The 22,753-nt window shown below is 34.8% G+C and overlaps 1 protein-coding gene across 2 annotated transcripts in view; it reads right to left on the minus strand.

The window, feature by feature from the left end:
* LOC121415320 (DIS3-like exonuclease 1) overlaps positions 1-22,753 on the minus strand; it is a 41,773-nt gene that overhangs the window by 11,000 nt on the left and 8,020 nt on the right. Inside the window, exons 1-18 of one of the 2 annotated variants that reach the window (XM_041608501.1) lie at positions 21,099-21,208; positions 20,272-20,430; positions 18,794-18,924; positions 17,511-17,662; positions 15,507-15,588; positions 14,363-14,507; positions 12,168-12,303; positions 11,428-11,493; positions 10,796-10,884; positions 8,547-8,656; positions 7,097-7,200; positions 6,500-6,653; positions 5,932-6,080; positions 5,511-5,609; positions 4,440-4,644; positions 3,004-3,092; positions 2,036-2,192; positions 364-459 (exon numbers count right to left, since the gene is read on the minus strand). In XM_041608501.1, coding sequence (XP_041464435.1) covers positions 364-459; positions 2,036-2,192; positions 3,004-3,092; positions 4,440-4,644; positions 5,511-5,609; positions 5,932-6,080; positions 6,500-6,653; positions 7,097-7,200; positions 8,547-8,656; positions 10,796-10,884; positions 11,428-11,493; positions 12,168-12,303; positions 14,363-14,507; positions 15,507-15,588; positions 17,511-17,662; positions 18,794-18,924; positions 20,272-20,401 — 2,094 coding nt within the window. In that variant the 5' untranslated portion in view covers positions 20,402-20,430; positions 21,099-21,208. Of the gene's footprint in view, positions 1-363; positions 460-2,035; positions 2,193-3,003; positions 3,093-4,439; positions 4,645-5,510; positions 5,610-5,931; positions 6,081-6,499; positions 6,654-7,096; positions 7,201-8,546; positions 8,657-10,795; positions 10,885-11,427; positions 11,494-12,167; positions 12,304-14,362; positions 14,508-15,506; positions 15,589-17,510; positions 17,663-18,793; positions 18,925-20,271; positions 20,431-21,098; positions 21,209-22,753 lie in introns of those variants that run through there. The other variant, XM_041608500.1, reaches the window with a different exon arrangement.

The raw sequence follows: 22,753 nt of genomic DNA on the forward strand, positions 1-22,753 counted from the left end.
TAGCAGTAATAATGATAATTGGCATTTATATAGCGCTTTATCAATCTACGACTGTTCAAATCGCTTTACAATTATTATTACCCGGTCACTGGATTCATAGCATTCCAAGCAGCCTGTTAGGCCCAAACTTGCTAAACCAACCACAATGACGGTTGTTTCCTACCGGTACCCAATTAGCACCTGGGTGAGAGTGGCAAAGTGTGGATTGACGTCTTGCCAAAGGGCGCTAGGCCATGGTGGGATTCGAACACACGACCCTCTGATTACAAGGCGACAGTCAGAACCGCTACACCACGGCGCTTCCACCAGTACCTTGGTTCCTTTAGCCATGAATAAGTTCAAAGAGATAGGAAACGGACTCACCAGAGCAGCATGAGGATATGATTGCGCTATCTTCTTAGCCACCCAATGATTGGCATAGATCATACATTCAGCTATGGTCTCATGGATCTCAAGAGTCTGTTAAAAATACACAAATGAAAAATGTGAATAGGTAGTTGGTTGTTATATGATGAAATGACAATATCTAGGCATCACTTACCGACTTTTAATAAGCATGTAAAGAAATCCAAGTAGAAATCCTCCAACATATTTAAAATGTTCCAATTATTGCACGATCCCAATATTTGACCAATGTACACAAAATCACACAGATATTATCGCAAAACTAACTTGGCTAGCACAAGCGGTATTTTGGATTTTTCTCTTGGTGAAATAACAGAGAAAAGGGGTAGTATGAAAACTTGAATATGAGATAAGGTGGAAGATACAATGTATGAAGTTAGCTCTAAGTGAGATAGAAGTCCACAAAATATAAAGTTGAAGACATTCTCAAAACACGTGTTTACTATTGTAGAAAACTTTGAGAAGTGTGCCAGAAAAAAGTAGTAGTTTTCATCCCATAAGTGATGGAGGATGTAAACAAAGAGAGAGGGGAGAGAGAGAGGTACCAATTCAGAGAATCTATAGTGAGTCACAGGTGAGTGTCATTATTGACCACTTGTTGACATGTTTATTGCTACATGGTAAACATGGTAATTCAACAAATACCCCCAATTTGGCCAAAGTTCATTGACCCTAAATGACCTTTGAACTTGGTCATGTGACTCAAAACTCGAGCAAGATGGTCAGCAATACTTGATTAATCTTATGTTCTAGTTTCATGAACTAGGTCCATATATTTTCTAAGTTATGATGACATTTCAAAAACTTAACCAGAGGTTAAGATTTTGATGTTGATTCCTCCAACATGGTCTAAGTTCATTGACCCCAAATGACCTTTGACCTTAGTCATGTGACTCAAAACTCAGGCAGGATGTTCAGTAATACTTCATTAACCTTGAGGCCAAGTTTCATGAACTAGGTCCATATACTTTCTAAGTTATGCTGTCATTTCAAAAACTTAACCTTTGGTTAAGATGTGGTGTTGAGGCCGCCATCGCCATCGGAAAAGCGGCGCCTATAGTCTCACTCTGCTATGCAAGCGAGACAAAAATGGTAAAACTCTAATACATACATGTATTATCAAGGACATTACTTAGAATTACATACACAATGTAACAGTTGGAACAGTTCTAACCTGCATGGGGAGATTTTTTATTGTTTCAAAGTTAACAAGTGTGGGCTATTATTCCAGAGCCTGAGCAAAATGACATGCACTAATTATCTTTTAGAATAGTGAGGTAGAACCTTGTTATTTAATCAACTGTCCTTGTCTAAAAACCATGACTGCTCATCACTAGTCATTAATGACAACAACAAAAAATCTTCCTGTTAGGCCACCAGTCAAGTGTACATGTTTAATCATATCATCAGGATCAACTTAGTCTTCGTCAAATATCAAATAATCCCCTCTAGGAAAGAATTAAGGATGATAAATTGAAGAAACGAAAAGTGTGATAGAAAAGGATTAACTGCAAAATTTAATAGAAACTGGAAACACACGGAATGTGGAAATGGAGATAAGTTTATGCATAGACCGTACAGTCAGTTGACTGGGTGCAAAGGGGAAGTATGTATAGTACACTATACCTACCTGCTTTGGAACAAGATTTTCAATCTCTTGTTCTTCGTTGAGTTCAACTTTGACCTCTGTGCCTTCAAGCTGAACAGCACCCCCAACCTCTCTCTGCGCTTTCAGCTTACGAGCAATCATCATTAGCTGATCTACTGCCCACTTTAATCTTTCAAGCCTGAACATCGAATAAAGTGATAAAGATACAAAAAGTAACGAAAGAGGGAGCTTGTGATTACATCTACATTAAAAAAAGGGTGATTCATGAGGCATCAACTTTTATGACCATTTCTCTAGAATTCCAAAAATTTTGATCTTTATTTACATTAATCAATGCATTTACATTTCTACTTTAAACCTGTGTGAGACTATGTGCAAGGTGAAGTTTATAGGAATGAGTGTTACAGCATAATAAGACAGTCTTGAACAGGTTAACTAGCACATCAATGATGTGGAGCTCATCTGGCATCTCGCAACAAAATGTAACACAATTTTAATTTCAGCCCAGTTGATACTGTAGTGAATTGTACTGGTGACATAAATTGAGAAAACAGAATTGAAATTGATGAAGAAATGGCATAGGAGCATTTTTTGTGATCTATAAATAAATTTCTTATAAATTAGCATTTAATAATCATCTAGTCAAAATTTCTAAACTCTGTGTAGAAGTTCTACCAGATGGAAGCAAAAAAATCAAAATCGGTCAACAAATAAAGAAGCATTTTTGTGAATTTTGAAAAATGTGCATAAATTAGCATAATTGATAAATTTCAAAATTCTGTGTAGAAGTTTTGAATCCCCCATCTAGTGCTATCATATAAAGCAAACAGAATTGAAATCGGACTTGAAATGACAAAGAGGAAGCATTTTGAAATTGTGGACAGACGACGGATGCCATGGCATAAGCTCATCTGGACGTTCGATCGGATGAGCTAAAAAGGTAACAAGTTAAAGTTACAGCAGAAGCTAGTCAAAGGATGAACACTTACTCTAGTTCCCTGGTTACATCATCTACATCTCTCAGCTCGGGTATGTCATCTGCCGATAGATCCTTCCCATCATGCAACATTTGAGCTGCCTGTATCAACAATAGCAGAAATAAGCAGTACTTTAACGTACTATTCTTATTCATTTTCAATTCAATTCATTTATTTGACATCCTTCAAATATATACAAACACATGTACAAGGATAATATCGTCGGCCTTATGCCAAAAGGGCCTTAACCCGATTTTAGGGGTTCTGAATATTTTATAATAAATTTAACACATTTCATGTAAAACTTAATAACTTAACACGTTTATCGAAATTGGCTTCAAAAGCAAAATAACGACCACAAACTTTTGATTATTAGAGAGGCCAAAACCTTTATAAACGCCATTATCTCGGAATGGCCAAAAGCAGTTAAGGCCCTTTTGGCATAAGGCCGACGATATGATACAACAGACAAAAAGAGTAAAAGAATCTAAATCACAATATAAGCAATAAAAAAATAGTAGAAATGTAAAAGAGATGTAAAGAAAATGTGGCGGATGCAGGAAGTCATAAAATTTATAAAAATTTATAAAATGTATGAATAATAAAACTATCGATATTTTTACTGAATTTTAACATTTTAAAACACATCTTTCAATCTAATCTAAACAGGACCAAATGCTCATAAGATTTACAACATGAAGATGTATACTTTCTCTATACTCATTTACTATTCCAAATGCAATTCCATTCCATATTCCACTATTACTTGAATAAACACACTATATTGTTCAATTAACATTTAAAGGGGAATGAAACCTTTGGAACAAATAGGCTTGTGTACAAACAGAAAAATCAAGAATAAGAATAAAGAAAGTTTGAGAAAAATCAGAAAAATAATGAGAAAGTTATGAGCATTTGAATATTGCAATCACTAATGCTATGGAGATCCTCGCATTGGCAATGCGACAAGGATGTGTGATGTCACTGATGAACAACTTTCCCCTTGGTGGACTATAAAATACCCTCAAAATGTCTCTTTTTGCTTTTTCTTATGATGATACAAACTCTTTATCCATTATGTATTCTTAAAAAATATGTATTACATGCCCACATGGAGAAAGAACACATGATCTATGGATAGATGTGATAAAAGAGGAAATTCAAGTGAAATATATAATAAAGTAATAGGGAGAGTTGTTCATCAGAGACATCACACATCTTTGTCGCGTTGCCAATTTGCAATAGTGATCGCAATATTCAAATGCTCATAACTTTCTCATTATTTGTCCGATTTTTCTCAAACTTTTGTTGATCTGTTTCTTTGATTTTTCTGTTTTCCCACAAGCTATCTTGTTACAATGGTTTCATTCTCCTTTAAATTATTGAATTCCCATACACATTGTTAAATTTATGGAATACGATATAAGATAAAGACTGGAAATGGATACCTCATAGAACATCTTGTAGGCTGAGCGGATGATAGTCCTCCCATACCAAACCTTTTTCTTATCCACTTCATATGTGAAAGGTTTCAATTCCCACAGCACACTGACTGCATAGCGATCCACTCCACCAATCAGAGAGCAGAGATCGGCACTAAGGATTGTGGGAAGCATGTCATAGCGTCTGTCGGCCAAATAAACTGTGGTTGATCTACAAAATAAAATATTGACAGAGCAGATAAAGAGTCACAAAATAGTATATATTCATGCAACATTGTTTGCCACCATACATTTGCAATTTTGTGATTAATATGCAATCTCAATGACTACTTCCAATTACATATCACATGCGATAATCTTTAGGCCATGTTTCTTATATGTACGCCTGAATTTGCATGTTATAACTAGAATGACTTTCAAACTTTTAGAAACCCTGCCCCATCTTCATTTTCATATATGTAGCTTCCATGTACATTAGATTTCTGTAGTCTTTTAATCAATTACCTTTATCACGTTCACAAAGAATAACAAAACTCATTAATCCTCACAATAAAAAAATATATTTGCCTCTTTTAATCTCTTTCAAACAATTTCCAACATTAGGTCTATGCACATACAAATCTATTCTAGTAATAGGGCAATTTCACCTTAGAGTATGTACAACTGGGGGGTGTTTCACAAAGGTTTAAGTATGACTTAGGTCGCACTTAAATGTAGACGCGTACATGATATGCAACGCCCAATCTTATTTATCAATACGCAGTAGTGCGCGTCCCCTTGGCATGATCTGACCAATGCAGTCATGCCTTTTATACTGCGCGCAACAAGACATTTAAGTGCGACTCTAAGTCATACTTAAATCTTTGTGAAACACCCCCCTGATCAGCTACATACAGGTACATCCTGAATATTTGTCTTTGTTTTCATGTGACAAGATGCAATTCTCTCAAACTATCATAGTTGAGCAGATTGTGAAGTAGGAATGGACTTCAATGGAGATCAGAAATACCGATGTTATTTCATGGAATTTTTCACTGAACTTACATATAAACCAGTAAAAAGCGAGCAAAAACCTACCTTAATCTTGCTTCTAGATCAGTGAGACTTCCTTCTTTCACAAAGTAAGATACATCAGCTATGTGGACCCCAAGCTCTATGTTTCCATTATCAAGCTCTCTATTGATAGAATGAAGAGAAAAATAGAGCAGCATAACAAATCTCAACATAGTCAAAGTTGTATCCATCTGTGGGAATTCCATTTGAATTTTTTTTTTCTTGCTTATTCCGTCATCTTGGCAGAGACCAAACACTAGAGAATGTGGGGAAAGATGCAGAGAAAGAATCCTGCTAGTTAATGTGACACATATTTCTGTCAAGGTGCCTAGAAAGTGAAGTATATTGAGATAAGGGTAAGAGAGAATATTGAAAATGCAGTTATATGGGTTCATTTTGGTGTCATTCAGTGATGGAGGTAAATTAAGAGCTGTGATTTTCTTACCTCACAGAAAGAGTATCATCAACATCTTCACATCCTTTGGGGTCAATACTAAATATAAGATGTGAGCGGCGGAGGTCTCGCCGCTTACCCATTTCCTCATCGGTCATTAGCCAGGGGTTTTCAGGGGTGTTAACGGGCATTTCTTTGATCTGTTATCGTAAGACATGAATCATTACCAATCAATAGAAAAGGGAAAGTTCCCTGGTGAAGTAAAGGCGCATTCTAAATGCAACATCTGACTATGAAACCATGATAGTACATGTAATAACCATTCACTTGGCTCTTGTGGAGAGCACATCAAACATTTACAAAAACTGACAATATTAAGAATAACAATAACAACCCTAAAACCTGTATTTCCTTATCTATTTTAACACTTCCACATGATGACACAAATTTCAAAAATTTAATCAACAATAAGATTATCATGCAGGACTACTCAATACTTGCTTGAAATTATCAGCCAATATTATTATGATACTATATGAATGGGCAAGACAAGTTTGTTCTGCTTGTTTGCTGCTGCATCTATACAATGTAGCAACTTTATTGCAACTTATTCCGTTACCTGTCCTTCAGAAAATGGACCCACTGATAAGCTATTCTCAATCAAAGTAGCCGCTACCTCCGTCTCTAGCTCACCGATGGGACCAAGTGACCGGACATAGTGACCATTAGGATACTGGGAGTCTGCTGGCCAGTTGTCAAGTCGAACAACAATCCTTTGAAAAGAATAGTAAGAGGTTTCCAGTAAAAACTATGCATATATTAATATCATAACAATATCAAGTATTCATGAACAATTACTACTCAGTTTGGAAAGAGTACAGTACATTACATTAGGATCCACATGTATTACAGCACACGAGTTCAGGTGGGTGTTTCATAAGACTGTTCATAGAGTAACAAACTTTACACACGACCTGGGTGCTAAGTCAGCTACATAAAGACCAGTTAGCATAAGAAAGGATTTGCGTGAAGTCATTCATAAAGTTACAAGAAGCTTTATGAAACGGTGACAAAACATTTGCTCCCATGTATGAACACATTCCTGTAGTATACGGTCTGAGGAAAAGGCATATTCACTTTACTACATGTAGGCCTATGCATGTATCAATGTGTGGTATTGCTATCGCAAATGGAAAATATAGTTAAAATAAATTACCTTTGATCATTGAGTGCATCTGCTTGTCTTGTACTAATCCTTATCTTAGGAATTCTGTAATCCCAAGGAATCACAAGAATCTTACTCCCTTGATTAGCTGCAATCTGAAAGAAAAATGATAGAACACTGGTATTATATTGGCTCCATAATAAGTAAAAATGATGGTAACTCTGACATTAACACTGTTAAATTGACATACTGTTTAAAGCATAAAAAAATAAAGATTAAACTAATATTAAAGGGGAACAAAACCTTTGGAACAAATAGGCTTGTGTAGAAACAGGAAAATCAAAGAATAAGAACAAAGAAAGTTTGAGAAAAATCGGACAAATAGAAAGTTATGAGCATTTGAATATTGCAATCACTAATGCTATGGAGATCCTCACATTGGCAATGCGACAAGGATGTGTGATGTCACTGATGAACAACTTTCCCTTTGGTGGACTATAAAATACCCTCAAAATGTCTCTTTTTGCTTTTTCTTATGATGATACAAACTCTTTATCCATGATGTATTCTTTAAAAATATGTATTACATGCCCTCATGTAGAAAGAACAGTATGATTTATGGACAGATGTGATAAGAGGCAATTCAAGCGAAATATATACTCAAGTAATGGGGAGAGTTGTTCACAAGTGACATCACACATCTTTGTCGCATTGCCAATTTGAGGATCTCCATAGCATTAGTGATCGCAATATTCAAATGCTCATAACTTTCTCATGACTTTTCTCACACTTTCGTTGATCTGTTTCTTTGATTTTTTCTGTTTTCACACAAGCTATCTTGTTTCAAAGGTTTAATTCTCCTTTAATACAGAGGAACCGAAGGAAAGGGGAGATTAAAGGGGAATGAAACCTTTGGAACAAATAGGCTTGTGTAGAAACAGAAAAATCAAAGAATAAGATTAAAGAAAGTTTGAGAAAAATCGGACAAATAGAAAGTTATGAGCATTTGAATATTGCAATCACTAATGCTATGGAGATCCTCACATTGGCAATGCGACAAGGATGTGTGATGTCACTGATGAACAACTTTCCCTTTGGTGGACTATAAAATACCCTCAAAATGTCTCTTTTTGCTTTTTCTTATGATGATACAAACTCTTTATCCATGATGTATTCTTAAAAAATATGTATTACATGCCCTCATGTAGAAAGAACAGTATGATTTATGGACAGATGTGATAAGAGGCAATTCAAGTGAAATATATACTCAAGTAATGGGGAGAGTTGTTCACAAGTGACATCACACATCTTTGTCGCATTGCCAATTTGCTATCTCCATAGCATTAGTGATCGCAATATTCAAATGCTCATAACTTTCTCATTATTTGTCCGATTTTTCTCAAACTTTTGTTGATCTGTTTCTTTGATTTTTCTGTTTTCACACAAGCTATCTTGTTCCAATGGTTTCATTCTCCTTTAAGAAAATTAGAAATGTCCTTACCTCATCTCTATCTGGGAATGTTGCAACATAGTCCCTCCAGTTCCTCTCTGAGATGCCAACCACTCGTCCACATGGGACCACTTCACTCATAGATTCCTCTTCTTTATCATCTAATGGTGTGGATACAAATGAACAATTAAAAAATAACATAAAAATAGTGAATAGGCATGAGTGCAATGGTGCAAGATTGCGCATAAGGTGAAAGAATTAAGATGCTCTATTCAACTCGGCTAACACCTCGTTGAATAGAGTGATTCTTTCTTTCACCGAATGCAAAATCTCGCACCATCGCACAAATGAGAATATTCGCTATTTGTGTTGTACATGACCTCAGAATCTAGCGAAATATTTAAAAAAAACAACTAAATTTTCCCTCCAGTAATCTATGAAAAGGGAGCAAAAATATTAAAAGCAAAAAGCAAAATCCCACAAGCGCACATGATCTTGGACAGCATTGCGCATTCAGCCAGCGGGCTGTACGCGCATTTGTCACCCTATTCAAGGAAATAACATTGTGACGTCACCTCCTAAAGCCGTGCAATGGTACATTTTGGATGGTACGTCTTCTGTGCAACGGTACGAATGTGTGACATTCAGCCTCCCATTTGATCGCGTACAACAAGCTAAGTAGGCGTTGTACAACAGTATACTGGTGGGCGATAATTCAATAATTCTGCTAAATTGAAAAAAATATTGAATATTTTATTATGGCTTTATGATTATGTTGGTATTTTGTGGTATACATGATATGACCAAAACATTTTTATGATAATGAAAGAAAGGTTAATCACTTTTTATTGCTCTGCATTGTTTTGAACCAACTCAGAATTTCATAAATTTGTTAACCAATGCCCACTTTTCATAGACAAGGACCGACGAAAGCCTTACTGTCATTTCCCTTTACCAGCTCTCCCAGAATTCCAGCTCATAATAAACATATATGAGTTTTCAGACTTGGCAATATATCGGGTTAACTATGATATTTTGCAGGTGATAATCAACTAACATTGAAATCGAATATCACCCAGCACAATAACCATCTATTAAATTTGCATGGGTGGAGAGGGAAAAATTATTTGATTGAAGGACAAGTCCACCCATACAAAAAGCTGATTTTAATAGGAAGAGAAAATTCAAACAAGCATTAACACTGAAAATTTCATGAAAATTGGTTCTAAAATAAGAAAGATATGAAATTTCAAAGTTTCGCCTCATTTCACAAAACAGTTATATGCATATCCTGGTCGGTATGCAAATGAAGGGACTGATATGACATATGAAATGATCTCAATTTCTCCTCATTGTCATGTGAAATGAAGTTGCATTATCTGTTCCAAACAATAGAGTCCTAATCGTCAAATCTGTAAAAATTGAAAAAATGTACAATTCAAACAATAAAAAAACAAATAATGAGTGTGTGACATCATCGACTCTCTCATTTGCATATCACTGTGTTGAGCAAAGAACTGTTTTTTTTTTTGAATAAGCAAAACTTTAAAATGACATAACTTTCTTATTTTACATCCGATTTGAATGAAGTTTTCAACTTTGATTTTTCTCTATTTATTCAAATCAACTTTTCTTCTGGGGTGGACTTGACCTTTGAATACTCTACCCCTTGATTTGAATATCCAAAGGACAAAGTTCAGCAAGGGTTCAGGATCTCAATAAAATAAAAAATGTCATTTTTTGTGTTGTTCCTATCGTTTCACAGATGCTTTCATGCACTAATCCTATACTGAATTTCATATTGCTTGAATTCATTCATTTAATATTCAAAACACAAAATGACAATGTACTACGCTTAACATACATTGAGTCAAAGCTTTGAATTAGCAGGGGAAATTATCCCGGGTGGTGTTTCATGAAGCTGTTCGTAAAGTTATGCACGATTGGAACATGTTCTTAGGCACTAAATCAGTTACACAGGGATAGCACATAGCACAAAAATGGTCACCAGTCGGGCGTAAAGTCATTCGTAACTTACGAACAGCTTTGTGAAACGGGCCCCATCACATCATATTTGTGATTTGTTTTCCTTTTTCTAATCGTTACTCACAAGACGTTTGTGTACGGTTTTACATTTGAATTATATTTCAAAAATTCCCAAACAACTTACACCGCTATTCAAACATGAGACATAAATTATTCCCAGAATATACTACTAATCATAAAATAATGGAATAATAAATATAACCAGAACATCAAGTAGCTCATCAGCCCTTTAAAGCAGTACGACGGCTACTTACCTCCAGATTTTAAAGCAAGTCTCTTTCCAGTCCACTGAGCCTTTGGGAGCAATTCAACCACCACAATGTCTCCATGAACAGCTCGATTTCTGGTTGAGAAGAAGAAATGTATGGAATGCCATAAAGAATGAAGACTCGATTACATTTTCTTTTAATCCATGCATATATATGTATAGAATCAAGTCTCGCATGAAATTTGGACTCAATACACTTTAAATTTTGAGTGTGTAAAAAAACAATGAGGGTTTGAATTACTTAGTAAAAAACATTATTATCTGTTAACATTTCTAAAGTCAATTTGTATGAAGGCATGTGAAAGATTTACAGAAAGGGAAGGTCTGAGATGTATTTGGCCAATAAAACTTAATATGAAGTTTGTAATAAAAGTAACATATCACTATCACTAATTAGCAATATCAGTCCTGATTGATTGTTCAAAATATAGTCTGTTGAGGTATATTTTTTATTCTCTTTGAGTTATCCTAATAATAAATGCATTCAGTATCAAGAGTTATTGTTGTACATCAATGCATATCTAACAGTCGCACTTAAGCATTCATGTCGACCACAAGAAGAAAAAAAAATAATGGTGCAAATCTCTCACTCTAAAAGTGTAACAAGAGAAATCTTACCTATTTTTACTCCCAGATATCAAGATATCAGATTCTAATTTGGTATCTTTAGAACTCTGAGCTGACCTAGAAAAGACAGATTTTGTCACAAAATAGGAATATACTTTCAAACATAATTGTGGGTACCTTTCATTTCTTACAACACAACATTTTGTTTTAAATTCAACTGAGTTGTCATAAACTACTATCATAATTGTTATCTTTATGGTAATTATCAACATTATCACATAAAAAAAAAACATATTGTTAACATAGTGATTACACCCGCCCCCGAGATCTCGGCCTTCGATAGCATGAATACAGAGGTAGTGTGTGATAAAATCTACAAGGCTGTATGGTCATTTTTTTCTTTAAATAATAAGATTTCTCTCTAAACATGTAGAATTGCCATTATAGTAATTATCTTATGTGAATAATTAAGAGTTTCCTTTCTGTCAGATCATCAGATGTGCAAAAATTCAAATATTCTATAATTCATATAAAGCAATACAAACGGAATAGTGAATGACATCACAAACTCTCATTTCATAATCACTCTGTTATGCATATGACTGTTTGCTCAACAAATAAGTAAAACTCAAAAAGTCCTAACTTTTTATTTTACATCTAATCTAGATAAAAATTCCAGCATTATGCCAATTTGATTTTCCCCTAATTATCAGAATCATTTTCTCTGGGTTGGACAAGACCCTCAATAATAATTCAGAAAACATGTCTGAAAACATATCTTTCAAACTCACTCTTTTCTTTGTAAATAGGCCTCGTCCTGAGCATGATGTTTGTTGACCCGTAGCATTCCTTCAATGTATCTTCCTGTTTTGATTCCAGTACTCAAATCATCACTCAACATGTGATCTCTATACTCCTTACTCCCATCTATATCAACATTCACATATAAATGAAATCTACTTCAAGGACAAGTTCACCCCAACAAAAAGTTGATTTGAATAAAAGGAGAAAAATCCAGCAAGCACAACACTGAAAATTTCACCGAAATCGGATGTAAAGTAAGAAATTTGTGACATTTTTAAAGTTTCGCTCAATTTCACAAAACAGTTATATGCACATCCTGGCTGGTATGCAAATGAGGAGACTATGACCTCATCCACTCACTATTTCTTTTGTATTTTATTATATGAAATATGAAATGTTGTAATTTTTTCCTCATTGTCAAATGACACGCTTAATTCCTCCCTGAACATGTAGAATTAGCATTGTTCAATACTATATGGTTCAGTCACGTTGGTCCTTATTGTCAAATCTATAACAAATGAAATATTGTATAATTCAAATAATAAGAAACAAAGGAAATAGTGAGTGATGGATATTGTCAACTAACTCATCTAGTTGTGCATATCACTGTTTAGTGAAAAATAAGCGAAACTTTAAAATGTCATAACTTTCTTATTTTACATCTGATTTTGATAAAATCTTCAGCACTATTCTACTTTGATTTTTCTCTATTTATTCAAGTCAGCATTTTCCTGGGGTGGACTTTATAATGCTGTCAACATTTTTATCATTGGCGCTTTACATGTCTCATTATTATTATTATTCTATTATTATATCAATGTTCATTACGTAATGGAAAAATTAATCAAAACTATCATTAATGAAGAAGGAAAATGAATCAAATAAACATCGTTTCATAGATAATACTGATCATACCGAGGGGGTAGTTGATCACCTTCATTGCAGCTTCTACGAAACATTCTATCACCAATTACTAAAGTATCAAGTGGTTTCATATTTAATACTGACTACCTAATCAGTAACTGCTCACCCTACATTTCAGCGCCTATAAGAGATTCTACCACCAATCACTAAGTTGTACATGCATAAGTTTTTTCATACCTATTACTGACTGCCTAAGCAGTACTTGCTTACCTCCTCCCTAAGGTACTAAATATTCTTTAGATATTTGCTATTCGCTAAAGTGTACATGCATAAGTTGCTTCATATCTAATGCTGATTGCCTGAGCGGTATTTGCTTTCCTTCTTTGTTGCCTGCTCCTACCACCTGTTACTATAGTGTACATGTGTAAATCATTTAATATCTAATATTGATTGCCTTTATGTTTCTTACCTTCTTCACAAGCTGCTACAAGATATTTTATCACCCATTACTAAAATGTATCAATGGAAGTCATTTCATATCTTATGCTGATTGCCTGAGCGGTACTTACTTACCTTCTTCACAAGCTGCTACCAGATATTTTATCACCCATTACTAAAATGTATCAATGGAAGTCATTTCATATCTTATGCTGATTGCCTGAGCGGTACTTACTTACCTCCTTCACAAGCTGCTACCAGATTTTATCAACCATTACTAAAATGTATCAATGGAAGTCATTTCATATCTTATGCTGATTGCCTGAGCGGTACTTACCTCCTTCACAAGCTGCTACCAGATATTATACACTCGCTACTAAAATGTACCAATATAAGTCATTTTATGCTGATTGCCTGAGCGGTACTTACTTACCTTCTTCACAAGCTGCTACCAGATATTTCATCACTCATTACGAAAATGTACCAATGGAAGTCATTTCATATCTTGTACTGATTGCCTAAGCGGTACTTACTGACCTTCTTCACCAGCTACTACTAGATACTTTATCACTCATTACTAAAATGCTAAAAATACACAATGTTTCAAATACAATACTGATTGCATGCTTCCACAGCTGCTGCTAGAGATCAATCTTATATGTGAGTTGCTCTGTATTTTATATTGATTGCATGAGCGGTACCTGCTTAACTTCTTCTACAGCTGCTGCTAGAGATCAATCCTATACAGAGTTGTTATGTATCTTATATTGATTGCATGAGCGGTACTTGCTCACCTCCTTCTACAGCAGCTGCTACAGATCAATCCTATATGTGAGTTGCTCTGTATCTTATATTGATTGCATGAGCGGTACCTGCTTACCTTCTTCTACAGCAGCTGCTAGAGATGCCTTCACTGATTCCAGAATATCATGAGCTTGAGTAAGATCTGGCCAGAACAAGGAGAGATAGTCCCCCATAGTCTTCACATGTACATTCATGGTCTGACTTCCATACCTTTCTATCACCTGTATCAAAATAATGCAAAATATTCTATACAAATACAATGATCCGTATTCTGAACTCAGGTTTAAATTAAACCCTGGGGACCGTTTCAAGATTTTTGTCTGACAAGTTGTCAGATCTGACATCTTTCCTTGATTTTGAATGGCTGAGAGGCAGTGTTACTATGGTAACTGTCGGATAAAACAGGACTTGTCGGATAAAACGCTCCCCAGGTTTAAAGTTGTGGTTTAACTATGGAGAGCCAGTTGGGGCACAATTCCTTTACAGTATGCATTCAATTTATAAACTCATTTGACACTCAAATCATTCATAATTGTTTGGGAATGATAACTGAAGTATTTTTATTCATTATGAAAGCAAAAGGAAAAAAAATTAGTCACAATAATAGATATATGGTATAAACAGAATTTTTTCATTTTTGGCTCCCCATAATTTTAGATCGTGGTCTAAGATAAACCTGACTTCAGAATAAGGGGCTGTGTGTAAAGAAAAGTGATGCACAACAAAATGAACATACAGCTGGTGTGTAGAAAAAAGTATCTAAATATCTTACAATATTATTTTACTGATATATTGTACACCCTAAAAACTTGTTTACAAACTAGGTAGTTCCTGAAATGATGCGATGAATGAGGCAATTCATATTTCGTTAATGCAAGTTACGATCAATCTTATAATCACTTTGATCGCAGAGTTTCACTGAAGGAAAAATTAATATTTTAATACCACTGGTGAGGGTGGAACTCACTATATCGATGTCAGTTGAAAACCAAGTTTGATTGAGAAACATAATATTTTCTTATTGCTTTCAACTTATCCCTTAAGGTCAAATAGGCCAATAATTAAATACTTGAATGAATGATATTGGTTTTCAAGACCTTGAACGGTCCTGCATAAAGATATAGTAATATATACTCCTCAGTCATTTTAAGAAAAAAAAAATATCTCAAACATTGAATTCCAGAAAAAGAGGAAAAGAGTAACATTTTGAAACATGTTACCTCTTGATTATCGGTCAATACTACAATTGGAATCTGTTCTTGTAAATGTTTGTAGTACCACATCGCTGATGCATACACCAATCTGAGATCAAATAGGGCAGAAAACAGGTGATATGGAAAGACAAGAAAATGGACAATATCATTACACAAGAAACATAGGTACACACAAAAAATGATTGTTTCATTCTGAAGTGGGGTAACTTAGAGTTGCAAATAGCCACAACAAAGTGACCATGCCAAATCACCAGGATTATAACATTACAAGCTGCTAAAATAAGGATATGGAGAAATCCTACTCAGTACTATTATTTCCATAGCTTTATTTTATAGTGAATCAATATTTGTAATGTACTTTTGTGTAAAAGTCTGATACAGAGATCTAGATAAGAAAAAAATACCTTTAAAGTAGATGATATTCATATTCTTTGGCGACACAAATTTCTTATGTATTTCTTCATTTTATCAGTCCATCAGTCTTCATTAAAGATAATCATGCGCAGTCACCAGTATTCGCCAGTCATTAAGAACTGTTTCTAACCACTTAATACCAACAAGTGGAATGCCTCTGGCCGTCTCACCTGCACCACTCAGTTCAATATAGCAGCAGTGCTGACTTTGAATACTACTCTAACTCGCACAAGATGTTCAGTGATACATGGTTACTCTTATGTCTACTTTTTATGAACTAGACCAATAAACTTACAGAGATATGATGGTTATTCAACAAAAAACCCCAACATGGCCAAAGTTCATTGACCTTACATGACCTGTGACCTTGATAATGTGACCTGAAACTCGCACAGGATGTTCAGTGATACTTGATTACTCTTATGTACAAGTTTCATGAATCAGATCCATAAACTTTCAAAGTTATGATGGTAATTCAACAGATACACCCAGTTCGGCCAAAGTTCATTGACCTTTGACCTTGGTCATGTGACCTGAAACGTGCACAGGATGTTCAGAGATACTTGATTACTATAATATCCAAGTTTAATGAACTAGACCAATAAACTTTCAAAGTTATGATGGTAATTCAACAGATACCCCCAATTCGGCCAAAGTTCATTGACCCTAAATGACCTTTGACCTTAATCATGAGACCTGAAACTTGCACAAAATGTTCAGTGATGCTTGATTACTATTATGTCCAAGTTTCATGAATCAGATCCATAAACTTTCAAAGTTATGATGGGAATTCAACAGATATCCACAATTCGGCCAAAGTTCATTGACCCTAAATGACCTTTGACCTTGGTCATGTGACGTGAAACTCGTGCAGGATGTTCAGTGATACTTGATTAACCTTATGTCCAAGTTTCATGAACTAGGTCCATATATTTTCTAAGTTATGATGACATTTCAAAAACTTAACCTCAGGTTAAGATTTCGATGTTGATCCCTCCAACATGGTCTAAGTTCATTGACCCTAAATGACCTTTGACCTTGGTCATGTGACATGAAACTCTAATAGGATGTTCAGTAATACTTGATTAACCTTATGGCCAAGTTTTATTAACTAGGTCCATATACTTTCTAAGTTATGACGTCATTTCAAAAACTTAACCTCAGGTTAAGATTTGATGTTGACGCCGCCGCCGCCGTCGGAAAAGCGGCGCCTATAGTCTCACTCTGCTTCGCAGGTGAGACAAAAACCTCAGTCATTAGATTCTTGCTTGTCCACAAACAATATTCTCCACTCCCTGGGGAGCATTCAAGTAATGAGCAAAAACTGTTACTTACACCTTGGTCACATTTGCTCTACAGCGGCCATACAGCGAGTCAAAAACAGCTGTTTTAACATTTTTTTGTACCAAATACATAGGTGGATTGCATTAAAATTCATAAGACGGCTGTACGGCCGCCGTAGAGCAAATGTGACCAAGATATTAGCAAATAGAATAGGGCTTAAAGGCAAACACGTTTCACAACAGAAGTGTGACCACTGTGCATCTTTATTACCTACTCTAACTATAATGATCAAATTTTTGTATTTCTTGTTACCTGGTTTGCCACTCTTCTTCACTCTCTCCAGGTTGTCTGGGTGAGAAGACTTCTCGACAGAATTCATCCGCAAAGAAAGCGCAGCCATGTTTCTTGTCTTTGACTTTGTCTTTCAGTCTGTTCAGGAGACGTCTGCTACCATTATGCTTCACCTGATGGCATAAAAATGCAAGTGACAAAAACTGAATCAAAAAGAAGTTTAACCTGACAAAAACTTCAAAAAATAATTTAAAAATAAACATTAACATTGGTGAAGGTTTGAGGAAAATCCATCAAAGAATGTTGATAGAATCTTAATTTCTGGTTTGTGGCGTCACATGCGAGCAGCTCCCCTATATATCGTGTAGTAAAAAAAATCAATGAAATGTCATTTTCTCAAAATATTGTAAGTGGTTTTTATGGTCTTCAGTAAATCAACAGATAAATTATTTCACATCTGCTCTTGAAAGAAAAAAAAAAATTGAAAATTTGAAATTTATGCATTTTATACAGCTGCTCTAATACTACGTCATAAATCAAATATTAAACATTCTAATAACTTTCATAATTCAATTCTATGGGACCTCATCTATCACGTAATCAAAATTGAAATAAATACCTGGATGATACACTCAAACCTTCAATATTTTTAATGATTTTGTTTCTGGCATTTTTACAACAAACTTTTCTTCAGAACGACCTTCCCCTTTAATAAATATTTCATTCCAGTGAGCTTATGATACCAAATTTTAACAGTTACAGTGATGAAATGGTTGTTAGCATACATGCATGAGCTACATAGATATTTTTCACCCATTTCATCAAATAATGATGTTTCCGCAATCTTCTGACGATGACATCAAAAGGACAGGCACAAGAAACATCCAGTAACACCCTTTTGATAAAGGTCTAAACAACAAGCCCATTTGAATATGATATCATATATCCTTCATCCATCAATTCATTCTTTTCTTTATTTCAAAAGCTAATCACTCTATTTTAGCTTCCATGCTTCTATGACCATAAGTTAGCCTTTATCAATTCCAGGCCTAAAATCCATTTTGTATTACTTCATACAAGAAGTTAATAATCATTAATTCATACATTTCACTTAGTTTCAGGTACTGCAGAATTAATGTCATTGGTATATTGCTGAAGTTGATCAGAGATGAGGGAGGACATCAAACTCACAAAATGAAGGACTGTTTATAATAATCAATTCAGAAAGTTTGCGGTAGGCTACTGCAGAATTAACTGTTTATTGCAAAAAGTTGATCAGAGATATGAGAGAATACCAAACTCACGAAATGAAGGACAGTTTGTGGGACTATGAGACCTTTGAACTCATCTAGCTCCAGGATATCAAGGTAATCTCTTGCAGTTCCTCCATCCGGTATGATATAATGATTTACTTCTCTGGTTAGACATCTTTCAGCTGTAAGAATAAACATCAATCACAACTCTATCTCAAAATCAAATTGCTAAGATATTCTTATTTTCTGCTGTCAGTGAAGTAATGAACAGAACACAAAAAAATTAAGTTGTCCCTGCATGAAAATGGCACAACTTTGTAACCAAAATATTTTGAATTACTTTGTCAGTGTACTGCTCTACTTACTGACTAAATTCTGGACTGAAATCATATTCATTCACTGGTCAATACATTAAGGAGCACACATTAAAGGCAGTAAGTAAGAGTACTATTTATATCATTCATCACTAGACCTAGTCACAAAAAATACATTCTGACAACAATTGTATTTTGCAAAGAGTCAATAAACAAAATTTTAGGAGTAAATGCAAACTTCAGTCCTCCTAAATCTTGAAATTGCTAGTTCAATCTTGATTGTTGAACAAATATCAAAATGGGTTTTGCTACCAAAATGTTGTCATTCATTGTAAAAGTAGGTGTGCTTACTCATGAATGACTTGATGCGGAGGATCGTTTTCTTTTTCACACAGAACTTAGTCAATTAGTTAGAACATTTTACCAATTGATGTTTTCGCGCCAAAGATTTTTAGGAAAATTGTAAGGGAATGTTTTATTTCAAAAGGTTACTAAATTGTACAAATGAAACCTTCCTGGTATTCGGTGACACACTCCAAGCTCTAAATACCATGGATGTAAATCATGCTAGATATTTAATCATGCCAGGGGGCCGTTTCATAAAGCTGTTCGTAAGTTAAGAGCGACTTTAAGAACGACTGGTGAACCTTTCTTGTGCACTTAACCATCACCAATGGTGTATACCATTTACCACAAAAAGGATCACCAGTCGTTCTTAACTTACAAACAACTTTATGAAACACCCACCAGGAATATCTAAACTTGCATCAACTATGCACTAAAGAAAAGGGTGAGAGTATAAAAGGATTTTAATCACAAATGTGAAAATACGGAAAATTTATTTACCTCCTTTTTATCTATCATTAAGACAGAGCTCTTCAGATCTCTTGCAACTCAGACTATAATCCATTAAAAGATCAATTTTTTTTCTAGTCAAAGAGTAATTTCTGACTAGAATTAGAACAGACTGCCTACAGAAGTAGTGGAAGCTAAATCAGTGGAAAGGTTTAAACATCTGTTGGATAAATTTTGGTGGGAGGAAAGATTTAAAACCTCCATTTCTCAAGTTTAAACTGTCCAGATAATCATCAATTACCAGGAGTAGAGACCGGAAAACCTCCAGGAGAAGTCCTTCATTTCTGTACCTGATGTGATGTGATGATCAAATCAATTTTCTAAATATGGAATTTGGAATTCATGAAAGGAGCTACTCACACATTGGACACTCCCTGAGACACAGTTTACTATTACATGGCACGTCATCTCTCAAGTAATGTTCACGCACAACTCGTAATGGTTTTCCTTGCTTGCTTTTCAACTGAAGAACTTTATCCACCTTCAACATTTCGAAGAACTCCCACAATGAAAAATTACCTGAATGTGAAAAAATAAAAATTGTGGATGATACCTTTTGTTATCTAGACAGCTTTTCTAAATTAAACTTGCCAACCCAAAACATTAGGACTTCTAGTTTTTTATAGTTAGCAAGAATGCACATATAGCATTTCTATTTATTTAAGAGTAGGATAAAGAAAGATAACTGTAGATTAAATGCCTTGCTCACAGGCATGATCCATTTTTGTTCTATTTGCAACTTTTAGTTACTCCACGGCAATGTCGCAAAATTGAGAAATCCTCATTCAGCTTGATTTTCCTGCTCTACTTCTTTGATTTAGATTTCTTTAGAGTTACATCCAAAACATGTTTAGAAATATAGAGATCTCAATAAGGAAATGAAGGCCTGAAAGTGATTGATATTCTCCATCTTCGTCACTACATGGTGTCACAGAATTTTTTCCATTTATCTGTATCAACGGTCATGATGGGGCACTCACTGGCTACTGAGTACCAGAATGGGGGTTCTCAATTACAATGCATCGCACCAGTAGATGAGCGATGGCCTCAGGTGTCTGTGATAATAATGCTATTAAACATACTTCCCAGGACCAAAATACAACTTGGACTTCCAACTGGTTTCAATTAATTTTAACTGGAATATAACAATTTTCAATTGGAACCAGTCCGGCAACTGGAAATCCTACCTGTTGTAGTTGAGTAACTGGAAATGTCTTCCAACTGAAGATGACTTCGAACTGGAACCAGTTGAGTAACTGAAAATCCTTACTGTAACCAATTAGGTAACTGGAAATGACATCCAACTCGAAATGTCTTCTAACTGGAATCAGTTGGCTAACTGGAAATCCTTACTGGAGTGGAATCTGTTGTTTTTTGTGTTGTTTTTTTTTTGGGGGGGAGTGCCTATCTATAACTCTAGTCACCTCTTCTATATTCATACTACTATCGATCTAGAATACTAGATCTCATGTATATAGGTGCAAGTTGCCACTATTGTGAAATTGGGAACCACCATGACCATCATCAGGCATGACTTTGTATAGACCAAAGGTCTTTTTCTGTCAGGGATATGCTCCGCTGAGACTTTGTCTGGCTCCGCGGCATCCCCTCCGTCAATAGACCAATGATAGCAATTAGGCTCGTAATGGTGGAGCAAACAACCACCACTTAACTAAAGGATGCGATTTTGCACCCTCGATTACTCCTAAATTTTGGTTTTTGACAGGGTAAAAGGGAAGAAATAACATTAACAATGACAAATTTATATTGAATACATTCAGCTAACGGGTCATTTCACACTAAGTGTACACTTTTAGTCTCACTGGGGGTCAAAAATGAAAGTTGTTGTTGGGTGAAAAACTTCACAGATTCTGAAACTTAAGGATATATACCTTTAATATCTAAAATTACAGAGCGTCAAGTCCATTTTTACATGTTTAAAAAGTTAACTGAAATACGGTAAGAAAAATAGGCGTCTGGAGAGGACATTTTGTTTAACAAGAAACACATCAACTTTATAACCCTGTAACTATTATACAAATGGTTTTGTGTTCATTTGTAGGCATCTGTATTGCTTATCAATTGTCAATATACTCATTTCACCTTCACGCATTCTGTATTCTGCCATGAAATTAGTGTGTGGTATGGCAAAACGAGAGACAAAGGGGTAAAATTTATGTAATAACATCATAGAATCCATTTTTTTCTTTTGATATACATGTAGCATCAAATTTGAATTACACTGTTTTATTTAGGTCTAAACTATTTATTTAGGGGTATAATTATCAAGTAAGTGGGAGACCTAATCAAATATGAGCTTCCAAACCTTCATTTATCTCAGTATACTGGAGAGGACAATTGTTTAACAATATTCCCTACATGTATGAACTCCAAGAATGTGAGTTAATATGTGAATAACTGTGCATCAATAATATTTTATATAACATGTCAAATGTTACTGCAATGTTACATAGCAAAATGACACATTTGGGAATAATATAAACTACAAAGTTTTCACCTTAAATGCAACTTAAATATAACATGTCAGAAAATATGGCCCTAATTTGTTTAAGTTTTTAATAACACACACTGATATATAAAATAATCAGTATTTTATCATTAAAGTGATACCTCTGAAGTTTCTTGGTGTGTTCATTATTAATGTTATTTAGACTTTTGTATTGTGAGCCCTCGAAGTGTTACTCATTGATAAGTTCTGGAGAGGACATTTTGTTTAACAGTTTATTTGAATGCAACTTTCTTGCTTGGAACTAAATCATTTGACATTCTTTGCTTAAGAGAAATGCAAAGTAAACATATATACCCTACATACAACAATATA

The sequence above is a fragment of the Lytechinus variegatus genome, chromosome 5, assembly GCF_018143015.1.
Source record: "Lytechinus variegatus isolate NC3 chromosome 5, Lvar_3.0, whole genome shotgun sequence".
Classification (NCBI taxonomy): domain Eukaryota; kingdom Metazoa; phylum Echinodermata; class Echinoidea; order Temnopleuroida; family Toxopneustidae; genus Lytechinus; species Lytechinus variegatus.